The sequence below is a fragment of the Planococcus citri genome, chromosome 3 (assembly GCF_950023065.1).
Source record: "Planococcus citri chromosome 3, ihPlaCitr1.1, whole genome shotgun sequence".
NCBI lineage: Eukaryota > Metazoa > Arthropoda > Insecta > Hemiptera > Pseudococcidae > Planococcus > Planococcus citri.
Window position 1 is genome coordinate 31,105,468 of NC_088679.1, and position 27,847 is coordinate 31,133,314.

Consider the following 27,847-nt stretch of genomic DNA (forward strand, 5'->3'; position numbering starts at 1 on the left):
GAAAATTGAACAGAAAAATTCAACGTTTTAGCAATTTTAGCTTGCCAAAATTTATTGAATTAAAAAATTGTCATTCTATGAATTTTCAAATTGTGAAATTTGTTGACTCACGATTAAACTTCCACGGCGAAAGCTCAACTATTCATGAGAAGTTCAGAAAATAAAAGCCATTATTTAGAAAATTTAAAAAATGCAACAAAGATCTTCCTGAAGCATCAGATTCTAAACTCAATACTTTTTCAACGATTGAAAAACATGCCACTTTAGCAGCATTGGACAACCTCCCCTCCTCCCAACTTCAACGAAAAAATGTAAGTTCGCTTTCAATCTTGATGACAGAATAATAGTTTCTTAGAATGGTAAATTGATTTTTTTGCAGCTTCATCTTACCTCGATCATTCAGAAATATTTTGAAAAACTTTAATTAATTAGTGTAGCACTTTTCCAAAAACTTTAAAAACAGGATGATGAAAATACGAAATTGCAGCACATCGTTTGAAGGGTGGGGTGGGCGCAGGAGGAGTTGAATTACTATTCCCAATTTTTTTTAAATTTCAAAATTTATCTTTAATCTAAATAAGGAAGAATCAGTTTCTGCTCTTAAAATTTTTACTCTAAATAATTGTTCTCCCCCCCCCCGGAAAGTTTCCTCCTTCCACTCAATGATTTCAGAAACATGAAAATAACACCTGCGATGTAAAATAGAACCCCAGCTGATTGGTTATTCATGAGGAGGGCAAATTTTTTGCCACAAAAATATGACTTTCAGCTACAAAATCTTAACTTGCTTCTCCCTCCCTCAAGTATAAACTTTGACAGTCCAATATTTCTGTATAATCTGAAAAAGCTATTTCCTCAAAATCAACACAGTAATTCGAATTCAAATTCTACCACAGCCCTTTTCCAGAATTACGAAACATCCCGTAGACATTTTCAACACATGAAAACTATGGGGAAAAATTACACCTTATTGATCACGTTTTCATTTCTAAACCTATCACAGCGCAACGAACCCTTTAAACAAGAAAAATTCACCCATTCTCAAGGACCGAAGCTACATACCTACCAACAATTCTAAAATACATATAAAAACCCTTGAAGATGAAAGCTTATAGCTTCTCGCCACCCTCTATCCACTTCTGACTTCATAAGCACTACTTCTTCGAGCTACAGGAATGTCGAGTGTTGGTTTATATTGCAAAGCTCGACAATGAATTTATTAAAATGATACACATGATATGAGCGCACGTTTATCGACTACGTACGTACACCATTTAATCTACTGGCTCGACTCCAAACTGCACATACTACTTATAGGTTGCCAACATAATGGAGAGAAAAAAATAAAGTGAAACCGGTAGCTCGAAAGAAAAAGTAAATCTGTACGGAATACCGATAACAGAAGTCAATTACCAATACCGTATAACCAATACCCTTTTTTTCAATACCTACCTATCAATCCATTCTATTAATGAATGAAAAAAACAAAAAACTTTACGGTACCTCAATCGGGATCATCTCGTACTGTTAGATCGTCGTGGGTATTTTTGCTAGCAGATTCCATTCCACCGCAATCGGTATAGGTAATTTTTGGTATACAGATCATTGCACCGATTAAATTACAATGGATAAGATGCCTATTTGAGCGAAGCCAGTTACATAACAGTTGATAGTACATGGAATGGTAAGGTATTGAGGATGGAAGGAGGCACGTGTATGCAACCTGAGATGAGAATACACCACAGAGATGATTAATTGCACGGTTTGGTTCGCTTGTCTATATGTCATCTTATACACGTAGTGTGTCTAAGACCTGCGTAGTCTTTTCTGAAAGAATAAACTGATGAATTCATCAACGACATGTACACGATGTACCTGCTGAAAGCACATAACTACGTGAGAAATTAAATAGCATCCAGGTTCCTCCGCTTTAATGTCATCAGCAAGGAATGTCAAGGCCACCGATAGATAAGTTGGAAAGGGGCCAGGAAGGTACCATTGTACGTAGAAGAAGAAAAACACAACAATCAGTCTCCATAGTACACCTTTGTGGCTCTACTCGGATAAAAGAAACGATCCACGGTGGATTTCGCCAGGTGAAATTCTACATAAAAGATTTGTTTTGCTGTAAAAACGAACGCATGTCTTTCATATAATTAACCCTGAGAACGTGAAAAAACCATTCTCCGCGTGTACCACCACGAATCAGGAGGATCCATAACCGAGGAGGAGAAAAAAAAAGGCGCCATCGAGAACGACTTTCCAAATGGGAAAAAAATCAAATAGGTGACAACATGGACGATTTGGTTGTTTTGATTCGATAGTTCTGCTCGAGTTGTTGGTGAGTTGAGTTGCATAGTCGAATGATTATCATCAACTATACAGAGTGTAACAAGATCTGCTCAAGGTTGCCACATGACAACGCTAATTAGAGGTTACCACGATGAAAAAAATTTCTACATCGGATAAATTACCGGAAAATCAAATTTATATCGGCAACTGTGCCTGCGCGTATTGTCAACGTTCGACGACTTTAACCGATAAAATAAATAATACCAGTCGAGATAGGTACTCGTATTCCATTCCATAGAATCTAGATTGCATTAGCATCTCGTCTTCGCTTCGCTCGCGAACTCTCAAACATCTGCATAATGTTGATAAAGTGGGCAACTTTTGCCAGCAGAAAGTCTCGACAAACAGTCGTTTACATTTTCTATTTTACCCAGTTAAAAATTCAATTTAGATTGCGCGTTAAAACTTACACAGGCTTTATTTTTCTTTAAAGAAAGTTTATCAAGTTAATAAAAAAGCTCTCCGCTCGTACGTACGGTACGTATATATAGCTTTTCAGCGAGTTATTGAAACAGAAGGCAAATATGGAGCTCGAACAAATTTACTTTTATTGACATAAAAACATATGACTTCATTCTTGACCAACTTTTTTCCATCGCCTTCCCTGCTCCTGTGCTCCTGTTTAGAGAAAAATTTATACACCGCGATATACACGTTTTGCCTCACTTCTTTTTGTATATTTCGGTCTCCTTCTTCGCTACAGTTCTAAATTAATACTTCAACGGATTGAGAGCTCCTTCAAACATACCATTTTAATGCGAGTTTTTTTCGTCTCGGCAAAAAATACAAATACATAGGTACCTAACTATATACAGGAGACGTCCTCGTTTCTCGTCAAAAAAAATAAGCTCTAGCGGAAAATTCGTACTTAAAATGTCGAAAATTTCAGTGTCGTATTTTCAACCAACGTCGAGTTGAGAGTTTTTATTTTATTTTTTTTTATTTTTTAATAACGCAATTTATTTTGCCTCAAGTTCGTGAAATTCAAACGCCATTGGAAGGTTAAAATCAGGGCCGTGCAATTTTCGACACGAGGAAGTACAGAAGGTCGCGTAGATATTTTTTTCTAATAAATTCAACTTTCAGTCGAGAATCATCCCGATGAGAATGTCGTGAAAATTGCACGATTCAACGTTCGCATTTTTTCATTTCATTCAATGGTAAGTAGCTGAAAATTTTGAAATTGGGATAGAAATTATTGGGTAATTGAATACGAAGGTAGTAGAATTTAAAAGCGTAAGTTTGATTAGAAAAGGTACCTATTCAATTTTTCACACAGGAAAATGCAGTTTTTTTTTCAAAGCGACACAAAGAATAATCTAAACACTTTGATTCTCAAATATGAAATTAATCCTCAACTCACCGAATTTTTCTTCTGATTTAAAAAAAAAATTTCGCTCAAGTTTTTCTAAATTTACAGCCAGCATTAAAAAAAATAATGAAATTAAAAAATAAAAAATATAATGAAATTAAAAAATTAAAAAAAATTGAAATTGTTGAGATTTAGATGTCTAACAAATAAGACAACATGCTGGAGCAGGATTTTTGGCGGGAAATTTTTTTAAATAACACCAGAATTTTTTCAAAAAGAACGAGAAAAAATTACGCTAAAAAGAATTTTTGGACAATTTTGGCAAAAGCATAACTTTTTGACAATTTTGGTAACAGCAGAATTTTTTGATAATTTTAGCAAATATGAAACAGAATTTTTTAAAACAATTTTGGAGAAAAAAACGGATTTTTTTTACAATCTTGCAAAAAAAAATGTCAACTTTTTGACATTTTTGATAAACAGCTTGACTTTTTTCGGCAATTTTGCCAAAAGTTGAAAGTTTTTAACAATTTTTGCAAAAAAAAACCGGTAGCAATTTCGCCACAAGTTAAGTTTTCAACATTAATTTTGGCAAAAATATTACTTACTTTTTTGAAAGTTTTGAGAAAAATAGAACTTTTTAAACACGGCAAGATCTTTTGGAAATTTCGTCAGAAGTCAGGAGTTTTTGACATTTTTGGCAAAGAACTAGTCTTTTTTGACAACTTTAGCAAAAAACATGACTTTTTTTTGTAAATTTTGGTAAAAGCAGAATTTTTTGACAATTTTGGCAAAAAAACTGTTTTTTGACAATTTTAGAAAATAACTGCTTTTTTTGATTATTTTTGCAAAAAACGCAATTTCTTTGACAACTTTTACAAAAAACATACTTTTGTTAACGACCTTAGTAAAAACGGGACTTTTTGACAAATTGAACAAAAACCAAGAATTTTACGATTCGGAAAATAGCAGTACTTTTTTGGGCTGTTTTTCTCAAATTTGGAAGTTTTTAGAAATTCTTGCAAAAAAAAAACAGGGACTTTTTTAACAATGTTTTTCTGTTATTGCTTGAAAAACGAAAATTGAATTTTTGAATCCCTTTTAAATCAACTCACATTTACAACAACTTATTCAAAATCAACCAGCTTAGAAAAAAATTCAAAAGTTTGAGGAAGGTTCCAACATACGTAAAATTTAACAAGATAACAGCTTGATCAGAATATAGCAAGTCCTAAAACACCTATAACCAAAATTCTCAGTTTCAAGATTCATTTTTAATCATTTTTTAAAAATTGAAAAAAAAAACTGAACAATCTCAACAGAACACATGAATCGAAAATTTCGTCTCTTGAGTTTTTTTTTTTCATTGAATGGACAAATTTTTAATATCAGTAGGTACATATTTCAACTCCCACTCCAAAAAAAAAAAAAAAAATCGCTGAAACCGCCTCTCGTCTTAATCGAGATTTTCAGACATTTTCAATCAGGATTTTCACCTATTTCCTTCTTTTCTCCCCCCCCCCCCTCGACAGTACATTGGTATGCCTCTGACTACAATCAATAAAATAATTCAGTCCAATCGAGCTTGTACATTCACAGTTTCACATAAATGAAAGAGGAAGAGTATAAATGAAAAATGCATAGAATCTACCTACTGCTGCATGATGCTCGACAATCATGCTCGGAAGATGACTTGGTACGATGACAACGGTCTGATTGCGAGCACCACGAATCTCGGATAAATCTCCGATCATCGTGTCCGAAGAGGAGCACACGAAATAAAGCTTTGCATGATATTTACTCGGAGATATCGAATTATTCACACCAAAAAGCACCGGCTCCATCATAATGCATTTTCATTATCAGAGCACATCGTTTAACATTTTTATTCCGAGCTCTCGAGTTCGAGTCAAAAGAAAATACATATACGAATATAGTATACGAGTACGAGTATTTTTCTCACGATATACAAACATAAGGATGAGAGAGGTTTCACTTTGCGAAAGTTAATGGTCGCATTTCACGCGTGCAATATGAAGCATCCATTCCATATCCCAGAGAAGAGATACTTACATAGACACACGGTGGCAACACCCACTATTTTCTCGTGATAACGTACTCTGGTCTCTATAATCTAATTTCTGTTCTGTGTGCGTGTGTATTATAATACGATTTAGGAAGCAGGTTTGAAATTACAAATCATTCGATGTAATAGACGCACACATGACCGAGTTACACTATACGAGAGATTCGAGTGTATCACAGATGACGTGAGATACACAAAGCTATACTGTATTTAAGTACAAATTATACATCCAAAAATTCGACTTACCTGATATTTTTTAATATTGTTTAGCTGCTCTTCGGTGTGTTCCTTAGAGATTAACGAGATATTATTATTATTCACAGTGGTGGGTACGATTTTTGGTGGCGATATTGGTATCGGTGGCATGCTGATGTGATTATCACGATGTATCGAAGCGGTTTTTTGAGCAGATCCGTTCATGGTTATTTGAGCCTGACAAGCAGAGAGAAAAATCTTCTTAAGTTTCGGAATAAAATTGAATAAAAAACAGAGTCGACTGTTCACCAGAGATACCTAATCTAATAAGTATAATATGGAAACATGTACTCAAATGAGGAGATTCTACAGATCAATGATGATCTACGAGTACCTATACGTCCAAGTGAATTATTTCTTAATTGCGTATTAGACCAATTACATACCTGTTTAGGTTTAGGAGGTGGATAACGAGGTGGCGTTTTATTGCGAGCGATAAAACTATCTGGCACATCGACTGGCAATTCTCTATGGGGCCCATTATCCATATCGACTGATAATTCTCGATGTGGCCCATTATCCACTGCCGCCATCACCATCATCATTCTGTCGTACTGATCCTTTGATAATATTTTTTTCTCGTCGGTATCTTCGATCTCTCTCGAACCTACTTTTACGAACGAATCACCCTTTCGATCCCTGAAACAAAAAAAAATACATAGAAATAAATATTTGGTTTATTGGGAATAAAATAAGTATAACATATCTAAGGCATAAAATAAAATCTGTACAAAATGTACGACATCACATATTTGTAAGTAAACAGAATATGATTTCTCTTCATTTGGAAAAATTGCATGAAATGAGAAAAACGTTCATGTGATCGCGAAGATTATTCAGTCATAGATGTCTTAAAAGCAGAGCTATTGAGTTCGAGAATCGAGATACAAAACAAGCTCCCAGCAAATATCATTTTGACCATCTTTATAAATACTTAATCAATTCGTGAAAAAATCATTTTTGATCAATTTGTTTACTGGAAAAGAGCATGAAAATTGAATTTTTCTATGAATTTCCAAAGTTCAAAACCTCTGTGATTGAAACCTTCTATTATTCGAGTCCTCAAGGAAATCAGGGGGCTCAAGGAAAACCGTCCTCTTTGCCCCTCCCCCTTACGTGGACCCAACGGTAGTTCGAAATAATTCGACAAAATTAGTCAAAAATTTATCAACTCGAAATTCAAATAATTGAAGTAAACATTTATCAAAGAATTTGATTAAAATTCATCAAAAATTTATTCAGCAAAATCTAAAATCAAAATACACTTACACCTACTCAGACCTTTGGAAAAAATTTCGTTCAGTTTGAAATTGATTCAATAATACATAATCGAGTAAGGTACTTATTGAAACTTCAAAACATTGGACTGAATTTAAAATTGAAGTGAAAATTATTCCACAGTTTGAATACGAAATCTCATTAAAAATTCTGAAGGAATTTGGAAAATTCAACTGGTGTTTACATTTCTCGAAATTCCAACTCTATCACAGGTGTCCCTAGCCATAGTAGCTGTAAATGGCACCCAATAAAATAAATAAATAAATAAATAAATAACAAGTTCAGCATGGAAATCAAATTTTATACTTGGAAAAAATTTCCAAATTCACAACCTAAAAAAATAAGGCATTCGGTTTTATGAGAAATTTGAAAAATTCAACATTTTTTGACTAGACTGAGATTTTAACACTCAACCTTTAGATTACGATGAAAAATTTTCATAGGAGGAAAAAAATTTCAGTTACCTAAAATTTTTCCAAAAAATATGCAACAACGTCTTGAAAATTCTAAAATAAAAAATGAGGAAAATTGAACAAAGTCTTCAATGTAAACAAAATCAGAATTTTCGAGTGTGTCTTTCAGAAAAAAAAATTATTTCAGAGAAAAGAACATCTCAAATTTTCAAGTTAGATTTGAAAATTTGAGATCTCCCCCCCCCCATAAATGGCACCAAAATTCAAAAAAAGCTTAGCAATTTTTCTCAGGATGTACGAAAATTCAAACTCAGCTGAGTTTCAATTTTACATCCTAAAATACTACCTATATTTTTTACAACACTTTTTTTTAATGAAATACATATTTCATTGCTTCATCCACTTCCTTGTTTTTTTGGTATAATTTCCAAAATAGATGAAAAAATTTCATGGTACATGATGTGATTGAACTTGAAATTTTTTTTGCTTCATTTTGAGAAAAAAATTATTGAAGGCTATAAATCTGTAAAAATCAGTTCAAAATTTTCACAATTGAAATAACACAAAACAAAGAGGTTTTCAAAACCGCCATTTTCCTAAAAATCAGTAGAGTAATTCATTTGTTTTTACATGCTATGTTCCAACAAAGCCAAGACAACAAAATATTGTATTATTGATTCAATATTATCAAGACAATAACTTCAAACATTCCAAAGAAATTACATTCCCAACGTATTTTATGATTTTTTAGACATCTATACGACTTCATCTCGACTATGAAAATCTCAATTTTTTGATCTCTTTCAAGGAAGCACCTAAAAAATTATTAGATACGTAACAATTTGTAAAACTGTATTAATTTATGATGCTCTTTTAAAAAACTCTTTCGCTGGTGGGAAATACAACTTTTCTTCGATCCACCGTTCATACGAACCCAAATTGCACCTCCTCCTTCCTTCGGGGCAATTCTGGCCCAAAATCTGGGAAAACTCACACAGCAGGAAATTTCTTCACACAAAATACGAGCACTTACATCTCAGCAGTAGGCAATTTCTGCACACCATAACCCAGAATAGACAGGACAGAGGTAAACTATTTAGCAACGGTATGTGTACCAGATTGAGGTATTAACCCGTCTTTATAAAAAATTCAACCAAATCCTCGCCCATGATACACATACCTACCTGGCACCATATATACGCGTATTTAATGCCCTCCGGGGAATCACTGCAGCCATAGCATGGCATCGCGTATCACCAAAAAATGCGCCTCTATGCCGCAACAATTGACCATTTCGTGCGAAAATTCCGTTAAGTTAACTCGACGTAGTCTATAATACATTGTCTCAGAGTCACAGTACGTGTCATATATACGGAATAGTTTTTTTTTTACAAACTGGCTCCCTGCATTACCCCGTTCAGTAAGCCTTTTTTTTTGGTCGTATGTGTATTGATTTAAGACTTGCATAATTTACACGTCATCATATAGGCAGTATACCCAGCTGAACGAAAAATTCATCCAGCGTGACGTGTGTACGAGTATTTCAGCATGTTCATAATAAAAACGTGCCGGCAGCCGGTTCACGTACCTTGTGGTATGTTTTTTTAATGAATGTACAAGTACATAGGTACATTTACGAGTATGTGCGGAGTTGCTGTTGTTATTACATCGCAAATCCAGCCTACTGCTCCTCGTGCTGCCGTGCTGCGTAGCTACACTTTCGTACACTCGCTATCTTATCATTTTGACGAGAATTCAGATTCAGGTGTGTCGAAAAGACAATACACACTTGGCAAATATACCTACTCGTATTAATGAAAAGTATCACGACGACGTACACAATACAAAGTTATAAACTCAACATCAGTCTACCCTAGAAAAAGACAGCAGGAAGAGGAGGAGGCTCGAACGAGGAAATTCATCCATCCATTTTCGCGCTAACCCCCGGCCGGTCATCTTGCCTCATCTCAGACTACACGAGGATGCTGACCAGCTGTGTTCGCGAGACCAATGTACCATGGTCCGAAATACAATAATTTAAAATGACCTGGTATTTTTCCCATATACTCGCGAACGAAAGAAGCCACCGTGGGGACAATATTCTGCCGTGACATCACGCTATCGGTCAGGAAATTAAAAATGAATGATTTGAAGAATGTGTCAAACTTGCATGGAGACGCGAGACGGACGTATTCGCCACGTTCAATACCCTTTTCTCTCTCTCTCTTGTTCACTCTTCAGCTTCGTACTATTCGCATAGCCCTGCGGAGGTTTTTCCTCTTTACATATTACGAGTACGTACTGCTTTCTCTTCTCTGCTATACTATACCCATGTATCGAATATATATCGTACCACAGTCCACAGAACAGCATATTATAAATACTCATACAAACAGGTGTACCATTCTGCAAACTACACATATGCAGTATGCACAGGCAGTGTTTTTTTCCTCCGGCATTAGCCAGGTAAAGTGTATCTTTTTACCTATACCTTTCATCGGACGACGACGTATGTACATTGTACAACTGTGTAGGTCATCGTCAGAATACCCCGATCTGGTATCTATGTACTTCAACACGACCATTGGCATTTTTTCTTTTCATTTGTTCTCTCGCTTTTGGTCACTACCTGGGTAATTGCATATCATTGTACCGTTAACGATTGATTTTTACTTTTCTACGAAGACGAAATTTAATCTATTGTTGGCTGATACATAAACGCGAACGCGTGGTTTTTCGTCGACGTGAAATTCCCTACACCGAATGGAGTTCTTATGGCCTAGATATTTTTTTTCCACTCGTATGGGTCTGTTCGAATTGGCGGTTAAAGGTGCTCTTGTTCGAGCAGTATCGGATTTAAACACTTTTACCTGTGTTTTTCTCTTTTAATTACTCTCGCGGATTAATGGTTATTTATGACGTTGAATGATGCGAAGATACACATGTGAAACTATACATATAGGTTTATTGAACTTTACTAAAATACATATTGTACCTTAGCTACCTTTTTTTGGAGGGGGGAGTAGGGTTCCCAGTCACAACCTGTCATATTTGAAAGGAAAGGAGGAAACATTTGTTGGCTACAGGTTCATATTCACATTCAAATAAAAATATTAGCCGTGTTGCCTTTCAAAAAAATTTAATAAGATATTTTATATCGCGTATATTAAGTATGACTTCTCGGGGTCTTTATCTCTAGGAACCCTCATTCAAGTTCAAAGGAAGAGGAAACATCGCTATAAATACCAAAAATGCTGATTTTTTTTAAGGAAGAAGAAAAGAAAAAGTAGAGAAAATTTGGCAACGTTGCTTAATACAACCAATTACTTACAAACGCAGCAAATAAACGAAAAAGGAGAAAAATAAAATCTAGTATTTGGCAATGAGCCGGTTTTGAAATAAAAAACAAAGTAAAGCAATTACCACAGGACACAGGATTAAAACAATCGTAAATCTGGCAACGTCGTGAACACAAATGTCTGAAAATATGCACAAATCAACAGGCGAGGATGCTTAAAATTTTCGAAAGTCATTTTTCAAATTAAATATGCATGTTTATTGTTTAGATCCAATTTACATAATTATTTTGTTTTCAAAAAAATGTTGGTGTTTTTTTAATAGTAATCTAAATGGGACATTTTGAAAAAGTCTAAAGTTATTATGAAAGATTGAAAAAAAAATTTGTAAGATCTTCAGTGAGATATTCCCTCTTCTATTTTCCCCAAAAGAACCCTTATAAAAATATGAATACTAAAATCTAAAATTAAGGAGTTCCAAAGGAGCTAAATTCTAAAAAAAAATTAAAAATGTAAACAAATTCAAAAACATTTCCGAAAAGTGAATAGGTAGAAATTTTTTGAAAATTCATAAAAGAGTAAAAAAAGTTATTTAAAAAACTGAAAAACTGGAAAAACAATTCCATAATGTAAAACATTGAAAAGGATACCAAAAAAAAGGAATATATAAAATCACCCAAAAAAATACATTTAAAAAAAAGTGAAAAAATAAATCGAAAAATTGGAAAAACATTTTTAAAAAATGAGTAAGAATGTAAAATTTAAAAAAAAAAATGAAAACATGATTTCATCAAACCAAAAGTTGAAAAAAAATGCAATGGGTCGGGTATACCTACATCTAAAAATAACAGCTGCAAAAATATTTTTAAAAAATGAAAAAAAACAGGAGGAAAATTGAAGACGTCATAACAAAAAGGACATATGTGAAAAAGTTGTACTTTGTGAAAGAGCTGTTTGAAAGTTTGTGTGCTTGTGAAGAGTGTACTGCATTCAGTAAAACTATAGTACAATCCCTGTACTATAATTTTACTGAATGTGGTACACTCTTCACAAGCACACAAACTTTCAAACAGCTCTTTCACAAAGTACAACTTTTTCACATATGTCCTTTTTGCTATGACGTCTTCAATTGGAAAAAAAATTCAGAACAATTCTTTTTTAATGTAGAAACTAATCAAGGTATTTTATCTTTCAAAAAAAGTCTTGGTAATAAAATTTCAAAAATTGAAGAATTTCAAAATAGTTGAGAGAAAAACTGAATAAGCACCTTGAGAGGGAGGTAGAAAGCAAAAAGGGTAGTTTGCTCCAGGTCCTGGTTTTTTGGACTTTGGAGAGCATAAAAAATAAAGGGTCTCACAATCGAACCTTTTGAAAAGTCCGCTTCCAGTTTAAACGAAACCGCCATTCTTTTAAAAAAATAATAATTTGAAACTCAAAAAACCAAAATTTCATCTGTCCAAATGGATTTTTCAATTTTTGGAGAATTTTTGAAAATCCCAAATTGATTATCACAATTTTCGATTTCTACAGATTTTTTTTTGATATTTTCCAAAAAACTTGGCCAAAACTCGATTTTTAGCTACCCGCATTAATTTTCGTGCCTTTTTGAAGAAATCTAAAATCTCTTTGGAAGGATGAGTTGATCTAATTTCCATCATTGTTACTGAATGGATCAATTTTTTTGAAAGCATAAATCCTAAAAAATGGCCTATTCTGAATCTTAAAAAATTCCTCAAAAATCGAAAAATCAACGAACTACTGAAATTTGGTCATTGGAGGGTGTTTTCAGAATATGCTCTTTCCCGAATTATTTATAATTATAATAGTGGTAGTCACCTCACAAAATTTCCCTGTTATTTGTAATCGAGCTATTAATTAAATTACCTACATGATTTTTCCAGAAGTTGATTTTTTCAGGAGGGGAGGGGCCCAAAATGATATTTTCATATTTTTCCAGATCCGTTTCAGTTCTCGGGGAGAAGAGGAATCAAAATTTTCAAAAATGACTGCGTTTAAATCTATATTTGAATTTTTGAAACAGCAAAATGCCAAATTTTAATCAAAGTTTCTGAAAGTTCACCTCTCCTGCATGTCGTCAGAGATCAATAACAGAGGGTGATCAATATTTTGATACCCCTGGTCAAAATTTAGCATTTGCACTGTCTAATTATTCTTAATAAGCGAAGAAAAACGTAAAACCACGAATAAATTTTTTAAAAAATGTCTATCAAAAAAAAGGAAAACGAGCCTACAAAAATATACCCAAGCAACTAAAGAACATAATTTAAATTTAAAAATAGATAAAATAAGACAAAAACCTTCAATCAAGGCTAAATTACACGAAAATAATCAATATAATGCAAATGCACCTGACAAAACCAGCATACTTATTTCTGTCAATTTGATCCCCTTTGACGAGAGGTAACCCGATACAACGTTTCCAATAAATCATATCAACATGCAAACACCCACATATGATACACCATACGACAGAAAAATAATACAAAAAACCACGCAACGCTAATCTGATTGCTGATAAGATGATTACTTAATGTGTAAACGCAATTAACCAATACTCTGGTTGTACTCATATTTTTCAACATAATTTTTACAAAATGACTCATTTGTACATACACACGTCAAGTGTATCAACTCGAATAGTAGATTTAGTTCGGTTCGAATTAGAATAATTTTCATTTTTATTACCCAATGACACAGTTGAAACTAAAACAAATTGTTTACAAGCGATGTTTATTATGGTTTAAAATGTTTATATATTTCAGATGTACGAGTACTACGGTTGTACACTTTAGTGCATTATTACACCCGAAACGACCACTCTCGAGGACTCGACCAACAGTATTTGAAAATATTCGCGTAAATTGTAGGCTACATACGTCCAAAGTACACAAACGTATTAAATAAACCTCGTATATTCGCATACCGAAAAGATGAATGTGACGAATTTAATAACAACGGGATACTCATACTCGTACATTACATACTCGTATATTTCATTCACAAAATACAATTACATGCACAGATATGCCATTACCTACGAATATAATATCGTGTGAATTGTACTTTCGTAGTACATAAACATGTATACGTACTCGTATACGAGTATTTAAGCTTCAAAGAATAACTACATAATTTTAATTCGATTAAATTCCAAATGCAAACGCATTAGAACGAGATAGCCGAAGTTGGAAGATTTTCCGCGCAGAAAACCGACCAATCTCGAGCCCAAAACTCAGAGTAAGGGTGTACGAGGAAAAAAATTGAGCACACCTCCCCCTCTGACGGCCAAGATAAAATCTAACGAGTTGAAGTTATTTACGATAGCACCGAGCATTCATATTTTAACGGGCCGTTAATTCGTTTAAATCGGTTTGATTCATTTGCAGCCGCCAATTCCGGGATTAGCATCGTTTTTCCGCAACTCGCGACCTTTCCTATTAATAAATTAAATCGCGTAAAGGATACGCGTTTTTTCACAGTTCACACACAGCCTCATCCTCCTTATATACATCCAGAGCTTTCTCATACTCGACCATCATACGATAGAGAGGTATACAGAGGTACACAAACAGCACCCTCCCCCCTCCCTCCATCGTCCTCCGATGTTTTCCAACTTTGACAGAGAGAAAAAGAAAGAAAGAGAGAAAAATACGTATAGTGCGAAAAAAGAGCACCATCAGATAAAAAGGTTACATACCCGCGGCGGTGGCTGCAGCAGTGAAATCTAACAGCCAATTTTTTTTCATTTCAACGATTCTGGAACAGAAGCCAAATGACTTCTCGTTTTCACTTCCAAAACGAACACGCGCGATCAATTTTCTTCGAATTAATTTCCGTACACCGTCCCACACCTCGCACCACACCCTGTACCGAGTGTGCAGGGATAAAGGGGATGCGAAAAAGCTACGGTATACGGCGAAGGGCGAAATACCGCCGCAAGAAACGCGACGATAAATTTTTCAAATTTTCAAAAACAAAAACTCGTGCCAGATATAGCGAGCCAATTTTTCGATAATAATTTACAGGGGCGAGATTATTCGCGTGTGCAGCTCGTATAGTACAACAGATACATTCGGTCACGATATGATATCTACTTCATTATAATATACCATTATACATCGTTTACCGATAGATACACTTATATTTATATGGCGAATGGGAGACGAAGGGGAGGAAAAATATTCGCGATGACGAATTACGAAAAACGTACAGTCTTGTGTGTAATTATCTCCGGTATATCTTGTTTTTATGAAAAATATAAGTGTAGGTAATCGTTCAACTGATGTGGTATTTATTTCAAAATATCTCAAATTTAACCTCAAGTACAATAATACGTTGTATGCAATAGGTCATTTTTGAACAATTAAGTACATACCCAGACTCTACTTTATTATGCCTTCCTCACTGCTTGTCAACCTACCAAAAGTAGATATTTTGTCGAATTCGAAAGTATATAATCCCAATGCGTGCGCACAATATGATAATTTTGAAATGTCAAATCGACTACTTGACTTACGTATGGTTTTCACCAAATTATTTGAGATTTTTGTTCTTTTGTATCAGAATTTTTAAACGATCTTTGAGAACTGAAAAATCAAAAGTAAATTACGATGGATCACGAAGAAAAAATTTTTTGAAAGATTTTGACCAAATTCAGTTGGTCTTCAAAGACAAAGGCATTTTCCAAAAAAGTGGGTTTGTCGCTCTAGTCTAGAACCCACCTACCCTGTTTTGAGAAAAATGACCGATTTCCAAAATTTTCTTCTCAAATATTTCGCATTAATTATGACAAAATATCGAAAATTATCATTTTTAAAACAAGTTTTTGAATATTTTTCTCGATTTTTTAAGATCTCACTCACCTCCCCTCATCGATTCAAAATATTAAAGTTATGACAAGATTGAATTTTATGTTGCCAAAGTCGATTACAGCGTCTTCTGAAGTAATTTGAAGCTGCTGGAGATGAGTCATCTTTTGCTGGCGGCATTTTTGGAAGGGGGGGGGGGGGTCAATTTTAATTTGTGCACAGTTTTTCAGATTTTTTTCCTCAATATTCATTTTTTTGTATTTTAACCATTTTCAAAAATTCGCCAAAAAATCAACTTCGGCCACTCAGTTCTTTCAGTGAGAAAAATCTGAGCTCAATCAGAAGTATAATGGGTTGCGAGGATTACTTCGTAAGAAAAAAATCCATTGAATTTTTCGGTAGGAAATGTTATGCTCTACAATTCTATTGTTCTTAATTTTTCTGGTAAGATCCTCAGTTCCTCTATAAAATAGATTTTTTGAGCTGAAACCGAATTTCTCAACAGAATAATTCCATTGAAGCAGAACTTCACAACTCAGGTCAAAATCCTTCTGGAAGGAAATTATTCTCATTCTATTATTGGAAAATTTTATGCTCCACAATTTTATTCCACTTCATTTTTTTTCGCAGGGCCCTCAGTTTCTCTGTAAAATTGTAAAATAGGGTTTTTATGGTGAAAAATTGAAGAAATTCAGATTCCAGCTTCGCGTTTGATATGGCCCTTTCCACCTTTTTTTAATACCCTTTTTTGGTACAGCATCGATTGATTAAATTTTCCAAATTTTTCCAGGCTACCAAATACTTATGATTTCGACGTTTCCTTGACAAATAGGTTCGTAGTTCGACCTTATTATATGTACATTTCTACTTGCTCACGTAGAAAACGCAGTTCAAAGAAAAATCCATCTTTTGGATACTCGACCAATATTTCTTTCTGCGTTATAAACAGATATTTAAGACATCTTTCAACCTTCTTTCCTACTTTACAAAATCCTTTTTCTTTCCTACCCACAAATCTCGAGCTACTCGTCGTACATAAACAATCACTTTATCAGGAGTGAAACACTTGATCTTGAATGAACCCTCATGTAACACCTTCGGACACCCCCTGCTGCGCGCAGGAAACATTTAATCTTCACCATTTGACGTAATATCCCGCTAAAAACACGACTGCAATACTAAAATATCGACACAACCAGTTCGAAAAAAAAAAAGATTCCGAAACGTTTCACTCATTAATGGGTAACGAGACCAAAAAGGGCGTACAATCATGTGGCGACCTTTCCATTCATCTTGCACTTGCTCCCCAAACGCCTCATTTTTCAGAACCTCTGGCGCCATCGCTAATCTATCTTATAGGGAATCGTAAAAAAAAACACACGCAGATTTCGATTTATAGAAAATTTAAACGAATAAAATTTTCATTTTTACTCGAAGCAATTAAAACGAGATTCACGTTCGATGAAACAATGCGGAAATGGAATTTTTATTGCTGCGATTCTTTAACGCCATAATTAGTCGAGTAAATCACAAGCTTACAGAAGTAGGAGAGTTATTCTACCTATCCAGGTATATCGATATTAATCTTTGAAAAAATAACGAATCTATGTGCTTTCTCGATTCCATATCTAGGTAGCCTACCTTTACCAATATCTGTGAAAAATTCTAATCCAATATCCATTAATTTTCTAATATCGAACGAAATTCACTCACATAACACCGCAACATGTACCACTGATCGAATTCGGCTCTATTTAGGTATACTTAGTTATTCGTAAGGCACATAGGTAAAAGAAAAAGAAAATTACGAGAGAAAGAACGCGCACCAAAATATACACTCGAGCATCACGTAAGTTAGGAAAATAAGTCAATACAAATACCTGAACAGTGAACAGTTTACGATTATGTGGAATGAAATTATTAACACGTTGAGATAAGAAGCGTGGTATATATTTATTAGTCACGAATTCTCACCAAGTCTACGTATAGGTGAGGTACACACAGCTCTACGTATATATAAGTGGCACTTGCACCCATATCGAATACAATACGCTTGAAAAATAATGAGCACATTACCAACTTCAGGTGCAGGCAAAACGAGGAAAAGAGCAAAATAAACTTAAAAATTTAGACGTTTTTTGAAAACAAACACAAAAGTTAATTACCACAACTCTACGGCTACACTACGTCCTCCCAATGCTCATCGAGACAGCGACGACGAGAGCAAAAATGCCATAAACTATGTTCGAAAAGTAGCCACTAACAAATTGGAAAATTCCAAAACGCCTCACACAATAACCGGAATACTCGTATTTTGAAGACTCGTCGTCGTGTTTACTTTTCTACGAGCTTATATAATTTACATCACCGGCTTAAGTATTATTAATTAAACGAACGCGCTAAAAATATTTATAAATAAGTCTTTTGTGCAAAGACCGCTACGTATTGTTGGCTGATTCGACCTCCAGCACCATAAGGTGGCTTGTCGCTGTCGACGTCGGTTTCCTATCTATATACAAACGCGTACAGTATATCGATACCAATGCATTTCTATAGGTAATAGGTATAAAAAGGAAATATAAATCGACAACCGGTGCGTATACGCAAAACTGTACGTATTGTTTATAATTAGATTTATCAGCTTCGCACCTTATAGGCTTTATTACCTGGGTTTGGTTTTAAACAATGAGTAATAAAGATTAATACCCCAGCATATACCGGGTGTACTTCTCCATTTAATCACGATGAAAAATATTCTCGGATTAGCAAATCGACAATTCAGCTTCGGTATTTTTTATTTCAACTCTTTTCTAGGGAATTTCTAGATGCTTAGATTTCTGTGAAAATTTCATTATCACTTCTTCATCATTAGACACGAACACTTTAAAATGGTAATGCAGATGAGTCGTTTTCCATCATTTTTTATGATTTATCAATCGTTTTCTCGGGCGTTAAAGACTTTCAGCCACTCATCAAAAAAAGTGAAAAGGATCGAAAAACTCAACAAAAAAATGCATTCAACAAAAATGCTTGAAAATTGTAAACTTAATCTGCGAAGAGTTTTTAAAAATCATTTAAAATTAACATTTCACTAAAATAGTAAAATTCAGCAAAATGCATACTTAAAAATGTGTCAAAAGTCGATAAAAAATTTGAAAATGCACGAATGTTGACAGAATGAAGCAAAAAATGCTCAAAATCATAAATAAAATGCTAAAAATGTCGAAAAATTGATTAAATCGCCACAAAGGAACGAATTGTGACAAAAATTACAAGAAACATAATTTTAAACAAATATAAAATCGTCATAAAAATTACTAAAAGTAGCAAAAATTACGACTTTTTGAAACTTTTGGCAGAAAAAGGAGCTTTTTTGACGTGTACAGTAAAAAGGGACTTTTTATGCCATGTTCGGAAGAAAATAGCACTTAATGACAATTTTTACTCAAAACGAATCAATTTTTTTGAAAAAATGGTACTTTTTGAAAATTTTGACAGAAATTGAGACTTTTTCAACAATTTTGGGAAAAAATGGAACTTTTTGACGATTTTAGCAAAAAACAGAACTTCTAGAGAATTTTGGCAAAAGTGACACTTTTTTGACACTTTTTGCGAAAAACTGGACTTTTCTGACACAAACAGAAAAAAATGACTTTTGATGGCACGTTTGGTATAAAATTGCAATTTTTGACAATTTTTGCACTAAACGAATCTTTTTTACAATTTTGACAGAAACATGACTTTTTAAAAATTTTGACAGAAACCGAGACTTATTTCGACAATTTTGGCAAAAAATGGCTTTTTCTGTCAATTTTAGCAAAAATGAGGACTTTTTGAAACTTTTGGCAGAAAAGGGGCTTTTTTAACGTGTACAGTAAAAAATGACTTTTTATGACATGTTTGGAAGAAAATAGCACTTTTTGACAATTTTTGCTCAAAACGAATATTTTTCACAAAAATTGAATAAAATTCTTAAAAATTAAAGCGAATTGCCATTAAAACTTGTCTATAAGTGGCATAAAATAACCAAAAACGACCAAGAATAAATGATTGATAAAGACATTTGGAATTTAAGTAAAATCAAACAAAAATTGCTTAGGTGAATAATCAGCAAAAGCCACCGTAATGGACCAAAATTTTGCAAAAACTGCGTAAAATGTCATTAAAACTGTAAAATTATTATAAAATTATTAAAATTTTGTGACATTTTAGTAAAATTAGGCCGCGGATGAAAAATTAAAATTGCTCAAAAATGTGTCAAATGGCATAAAATCACTTGACAATGATTGTAATTTGAAAGGGGAAAAAATATCGCAAAAATACCCAAAATGATACAACTAAATTGAAGAAAACTACAAAAAAATGATCAGATGTTATCACATAAAATATCTCTGAATTGGAATAAAACTTCGTAAAAATTGGCTAAATTGTGAAAAATTACCAAAAATCAAATAAAGATGGTGAAAATTGCACAAAATTAACATGAAAATTTTATCAAAAAAAAATTTGGTAAAAATGAGCAAAATTTTGTTAAAAACGTAAAACTGCTTGAAAATTGAAAATTTATAAAAATTTCATTTAAAAAGTCGAAAAAGACTAAAGTTAATGAGAGATTAAAATATTACAAAAAATTACCAACGTAACAAAAAAAATGCTGAAAATGATTTAAAATCGTTTAAATATAACACTATCTCAATAAAATAAAATTCTCATAAAAAAATATTAAAAAACAGAATATTTTGACACAACTTCAAAATTGGATGAAATTCACTAAAAAAATACCAAAAACTGATGAAATTTCACCCAAAATGAGTGAATTTCAGCAAAATCAGCTTCCAAAACTTTCACTAACAGTTGAAAAAGCCTTGTGAAAGTTCCACTAGGTAGAGGTACTCAAGAAAAGTACCAAGGAAAAAAAATTGGATCTAATCAAGTCCGAATAGATCTAATCCTATCGACGATCCGGGAAATGTCAGGACCTGATCAGGTCTAATTTGATAATAGTGTGGTTTTTGATTAGATCTATTCAATCTGGTCCAACCAAACAGATCTTCCCTATTGGAACTGATCACGTTTGAATAGATCTAATCCGATCAAATATTCATTCGACTACACGATCCAACCATGCTCAGTATTCGACATTTTTTCCAATTTCTAGAGAAACTAAAGCCTTCTGCGAGAAAAATACTGGAAATTTCAATTTTCCAAAAAACGCCATACAACCTTTCAAAAAGTCACTGGAGGCTCCAAAACGACTTGAAATCCACCAGGAGTCGACTTCGTAGAGTATTATTAATTAGTTTGCAGAATAAATTTCGGCTTTCCATCTCCATTATTGATGAAATTTTGGAAAATTTCAAAATTTCAAAAATCTACTGGAAGCTCCAGTAATTTTTAAAAAGTCGCTGGATGCTCCAAAACGATTTGAAATCCACCTGCAGTCGACTTCATAGCGTGTTGAAATTAGTTTGCAGAATGAATTTTGGCTTTCCGACTCCATTTTTTAATGAAATTTTGTGGAGATTCCGAGTTTCAAAAATTTGCTGGAGCCTCCAGAACTGCTTAAAACGGTTTGAAACAGTTTCCAATCGATTTGGCATGTCGAAAATAGAGTGTATCCCAAATTTCAGCTTTCTTGGTCAATTTGGTAAAATTTTGTTTTTTCTCCTCATTTTTGGTCTAAATTTGATTTTCAAAAATTCACCAAAAATCTAAAAAGGCACTTTAGCACTTGAAATTTTGACAGATGATAAATTTTTGGCTGATCTGTCGATTAAAAAAATGTTGTGCAAGTCCTATGTTAGAACGTAAAATCTGCGATTGCGACTGACCTGTCGTCAATCAAAATGGCCGCCATTTTGTAAGTAGGGCCACTTGTTAGTTTCTACACTGAAAATAGTCTGTGGAAACATTCTACAAAATAATGTACTACATCGATCCAACTTTGAGGAGTCCCAAAAGTTGATGAAAAAAGAGTATTATTTGGGAAAATTTTCAAAATCCTCCAACTTTCCACAACTATGTAATATCAATTATTACGAAGATTTTTCTCCCATTTTCGTGACAAATTTATTCGAAAAATTGACCTTCTTAATAGAAAAAGTAACTTTAATTTGGAAAAAGTAACCCTTTACCCCTATCACCCGGGCCTAAACATAATTAAAATACATTCGATCGCCCTTGAACGATAACAATGTATACTGCCACCGGTGAGTACGTATTGACCACAAAAATATATGACCCATGCAACAAAATAGGTACACCTTAAATGAACCCAGACCAAAGCTCGTTAAAACCAAACCCCAAAATATTACAATATGTAAGTTATATTGTATCGTTCGCCACTCGAACGTATTCGTATACATGTACAAAACCAAACACCGTACACATTAACGAATTTTCACCGCTATTTCGAGTAAAAATACACAGTAACCCTAGCCAGTCAGTCGTAAGCCACCGCACCGTACAGTTATATGCATTCCGATGAGCTTTTATGCTCTGATAGTGCGTATAATTGCTATGGAACGGCTTCACTAACCGACTTAATATCTGTCGCCTATTACGCCAGTACAAAGCCAAACAATTTTCGGTAAAAATAACCATCTAATTGATACGAGTTCGGTTCGTAACGAAGAATGGTTTCTTTTACACGTACTAAAAATATTTTACTTGCGGTTTAGTAGGTACCTATCTAAAAAGCACAGAGTTTGAAAAAAAGGTAGATAATTTAATTATATTACAGACTGAGACAGATCGATTATGACGTAGGTAATCTTTGTCGATAGTTAATTCCGGAAAAATATTCACCAAATCAAAGGTATAGTTGGGCACGTTTCAGACACCGGGTAGGTATTTTATTAATTTTTAGAGTATACCTTAATTAATAATTAACGATATAAAATTTCATCTAGCGTGAAAATATTTCATAGCTGTAACCATCCTAATATAATCCAATGGGGGAAAAAAAAGATAGGTAGGTAGTTTCATCTCGCGGCATTCTTTTATCGCTTACACAGGAGCAGATCTAAAGTATAATTTGATAAATGAGAATAACAAATCATCGTTGACACGTATAACAAATGGCAGCCATAATTAATCCAACATTAACATTTTTCCATCGCGCCGACAACACAATCAAGCATCGAGAAGTGAATTTTTTAAATTCGATACTTACCAAGGATTTGGTTGCGTAAAGCTAAAGCCTCCCTGTGCAGTATAAAGAATAGATAGGTAACGCTATAAATTTCCTATTTTTTTTCCTCCTACCAAACTTCTCGACCAACGTGATAAATCAATCCTGTCGCAGGCTACTGTATTTTTTTCTCATCGGAGTTTACTTTATTAAGCGATCAAATAATTAATGCTATATAAACTATAGATACAATAAGAAGAGGAGAAAAATCCTATCGGGAACCCCGCAGTTGACGTTCGTGAAAGAGAAGGGGGTAGTTTATTTGTCCTAATGATGGTACGGTTATTAAAATACCCAGCCTGGATCCATTTGGCCGACAAATTAGTCGCTTAATCGCCTCGTCTCTAATTAACTGTACGATAATAATGCTGTAGGTATTGAAAATAACCCAAGAATGAGGAAATGCTATTTACCGCGGATATCTTCGCTACGTCAAAAAATTTTCTTTTCATATTCAAGTATCGCAATAACTTCTTGTTCGAATTTCGGTCAAGACTGTACCGAGCTATACGGAACAGGAGAGCTTTTTGAGTCGATAACTAAAAAATGGCTCGAGCTAAGGCTTGTGTTTAGAGACATGTGATGTTTCATAATTACGTGTTCTGTGTGTACTCTTCGGAAACTCGATAGCAGGTTGTGTTCGGCTTCTGTACTTGCGAGTACAAAAAAGACCCTATTTTGACAGCAGATTAATGTTAAAGGCAAGACTCGAGTCACCCTACCCTAATCACCTTTCATAGTACGGTAGTCTACGTACCCATACCCACCACTACCTCGTGTATTCGACGATGCTGCAGGTGATGTTTCGACCGCTATACTCTGTGTACAGCTACACAGAGTTATTATTATGTAATTTTTGCTCTTCCTCCGGCTCTTTCGATTTTTTTTCCTCTTTTATTTTCAAATTCTTTAATAAAGTATGTAAACGCAATTATTGTCTTTTATCCGGGAAATGCACAATGTCACGAGTTTGAAAGTCATTCGATAAGTTATTCTACGAACGTAGACTGGAATTTAGTTATTTCTTCTTACATATTACCTACTCGATGTTTTAAAAGTAGGTATGTAATCGAGATCGCAGGTATTTATGCCAAGGGTTTTTCGATAATTCTGATAATAGAATCTACTGTGAGCTAGTTTGAAAGGAAACAATGGAAGGATGTTTACATTTGATAAAATAAGAACTGATATGGTTTCCGATTATTGGCAAAATTTCTAAACTTGAGCGTTTAATTTTAGATTTTAATTAAGAAATTGGTTTTGCTGATATAGGTTGATTTAGTCGAAGAGTAGCGAGCTAGCTAAATTTAGCTCAAAATATCTCAAAGACAGGGTTTCATAAAAAAAATTTAATCACGCTACACAGATAAAAAATTTTATGCTCTATAATTTTTGCATCTCTTAATTTTTCTCGCAGAACTTTTAGTTTTCCCTAAAAAAATAATTTTTAAACAAAAAAATGAATATGTAGAAACAAAAATATTAGGACAAGAAAATCTTCACCATTCGAATTTGAGTTCAACATAACTTGACCGTTTGAAGATGAAAAATTGATTTTTTTCAGTGTTTCTATCACGAAAAATCATTTTCAAGAAAAATTCGTGATTTCTCAAAAGTGGTACCTGGAGCACTACAAAGAGGACTTGAAATCTATAATCGAGTTTTTCCATCCATAAATGAGAAGAACTCATCAACTATAGCTGAAAGAGTTTTGAGTGTCCTAAATGAGAAAAAAAGGAAGGTAATTCCGAATTATAGCTCCGAAGTTTTTATTTGAAGCTTTTTATGATTCTAGTTGTGTTATAGAAGAAAAAAATTTCCTTTAATGCCAAATTGAAAATTCGGATTTTTAAAAAATCAGACAGAATGGAATAAAAGATACATACATTTTTGTTCGATCAAAAAATACTTACCAAGTAAATATCGAAGTACGTATTTTTTTTTTGTTTTTTTGAGGAAAAAAACAAACACAAACATTGTATTTAGAGAAAGGATTTCTAGTAAAACTGCCAACAAGCTCAACTTTTCATGAAGAGTACAGAAGAAAGTTGAAAATGACCATTCAAAAAAAAGAATTGAAACATTTACGATAAGAAAGACACGACTTCATCTCTTTAGAAAACTAACCAATTCACAAAATGGAATTTCAACGCTTCTAGAGGGCACAAAAGCTCTTAATTTTGATCAAAATTCAATAATCATTGAAAACGAGGTCATAAAATGATTGTTACAAATCTGAAGACGCTGCATGAATCCGAATATAGATTAATTTTTTCAAGAACCCCTCCCCCCAGCCCCACCAGTCGATGTGGAACACAACATGTGAAATATTTAATGATCAGTTTAAAATGTTCTACAAAAAGAGTCAAACAATGTTTTTCCATGGTCAGTAGAAAAATCGATAATTAAGTTTAATGTTTGGAATTCCAAATTTAGAGAAAATTTGAAAACGTATCAGAAAGTCATTTTTGAAAGTTTTACTCTACAATGCAAAAAGAAATTTCAAAAATTGGTCATTTTTTCCAAAAGTTTGGTATAAAAAAGTCAAGAGTTTTCAATTTTTTCCAAAATCTTAAAAGTAAGACTAAATATTGTAAAATTAGATAGATATAGGTATCATCACCAACACCAAGTATTCGAAATTGGAAATTTTTATTCCAAGTTTTTATAAGTTTAAAACTCGTACCAACCTACCAACATCAAAATGTCGGAAATTGGTCATTTTTCGCAAAACAAATAATTATTCAAGTTGAAAAAGGATGTCATTCATTTTGAAAAATTTGATGAATTGATACATCAAAGTATCTGCATATTTTCATTTTTAAAAAAAGCACAAAATAATGTTTTTGAAACCAGATTAAAACATTGAATTTTTTCTCTTCTTTGAACCAAAAGCATAGAAAACGAAAATGAGCAGATATTCTGTTTCAGACTCTTGTTTTCCTTAATAAAAAAAAAACAGAACCGAGTAAAAAAATCATTGGGTAGCCAAAATATTTTCAAAATGTTCGATTTTTCAATTCTTATTTTTTTTCATTTTTGCAAGACTTTTGTAAAAATATCACCCCTTTCCTGTAAAAAAACATTTCCTCTTACAAAAAATAAAAAAAATTTTCAACAATCAAATTTCAAAAAAAGGGGGATCACATGGAGTAAAAAATTTAAAGAAAAAAAATCTAGCTATGTCCCAGCTCGATTTTTCACTTCTTTCTTTCAAATTTGAAAAAATTAAAATGCAAGATTTTTGAACCAAATCTCAACTCCAAAATTCAAAAATCTGCTACAGATTTTCATTCAATCAAACACAGTTTCCTCTTTCCACTGATATGAAAACCAATCGACAGCCATTTTCTCAAGAAGGGAACTTTGAAAAGCAACATTTCAAAAAAATCCAGCAAAACAGAAAACAAAACCATCTTCTGTTTTTTCATGACTCCTAAAAAGATGGCAGGAGAAGTTTGGAGGCGACTTCTTTCAGAGCATTGGGAAAAATGGACAAAAAAGTTCATTGTTTCAAAAACTTCTGACAAATTTCCAAAAATGGGAATTTTTCTCAAAAAGTTAATTACATTTACTTTCTGTCCCTCCACATAATCCTTTGCAACATTTTCGATCATTCTGAATATTTCGTTGTCTAGTTCAGAATTAACCAAAAAAATGAATATAATTCTACGTAACAAGGAGCCTTTTACGTTTCCCTCCCTCCCTCTTCATCTCTCCATTATTACCAACGGAATTCGATATTTTCGTTCGTTCTCAAGCTGCCATCGATTCTCCGAATCAAAGTCGTAAAATTTTTCATTTTAATACACACTAAATCCAACAAAGTATCCGTCTACTACTACGTCGTCACAGAAATACATGCGAGAGCTAGTGGAGCCAGTCATCTCCACATTGGTCCAACTATAAGATGGTAACAGGTATACGAAGAAGGGCTAAACGTCGAAGCAGGAGAGAAAAAACCTGTGGATCGTGTCGTGTAGCAGATGAAAGAAGAAGGTAATTCCTACAATGGATCTTTGTTACTACTTATGTTGAATAAAAAGCAGATGCAACACCTGTTGGAGCGACCTTTTCAACCAAGTTGAAGCAATGGTAACCGCCATGAATAGCCCCTTATATAATTCGAAGGTATATAGATAAGAGTAAAAACGTAGAACGCCACTTCCAGCCACCGCCACCAGTCTCCAGCATTAGACATCAATGGAGCCAGCACTATGAGCTGCCAACAGGCAACATCCAGCACATCTATGTAGATTCAAATTCGCCATTCGCAAACGCGAACAGCAAAGCTCCTCGAATCTCGATCGTGGGAGTATAAATTCGCATATAAAAGCGACATATAGTGGTACAATAAGCCGCGAGTTTTGAAAACGTACGCGAATGATCAAAGACCTCGTATTGTGCATTTTTAATAATACGTAATCCAGTCCTAACGCGGATAATTGAGAAAACAGAGCAAGAGAGAGAGAGAGAAAAAAAGAAAAACCAGTGACAATAAAATCATTCGAGACACATACTCGCATTGAATACACACGACAAATTCAGAATTCGCACGCATGTACCTTGAACTAAAAAACCAGGGGGAAAAGGGCAATAAGAAATAATGCACTTCAATAAAAACGAGTTTACAAATTTTTCCTACTTATTTTTCCTTCAATTTGGACTTAAAAATACGCCAATACACGATACCATGCGCATTACCATATATAAAACAATTCCACCGAGTTGTGTAAAAATCTCGTGTTTCGCGACTATTAAAAACAAAACAAAACGCAAAAAAATACGGTATACGAGCCCTTGAAAAAAATATATTAAATGTACGACTGGCTCT

General features: G+C 33.6%; 1 protein-coding gene across 2 annotated transcripts in view; it reads right to left on the reverse strand.

The window, feature by feature from the left end:
- Nucleotides 1-27,847, reverse strand: part of sdt (stardust) — a 121,643-nt gene that overhangs the window by 27,381 nt on the left and 66,415 nt on the right. For both annotated transcript variants that reach the window (XM_065358056.1, XM_065358057.1), the window contains 2 exons: nucleotides 6,392-6,644; nucleotides 5,997-6,182 (listed from right to left, as the gene is read on the reverse strand). In XM_065358056.1, coding sequence (XP_065214128.1) covers nucleotides 5,997-6,182; nucleotides 6,392-6,644 — 439 coding nt within the window. The remainder of the gene's footprint in view (nucleotides 1-5,996; nucleotides 6,183-6,391; nucleotides 6,645-27,847) is intronic.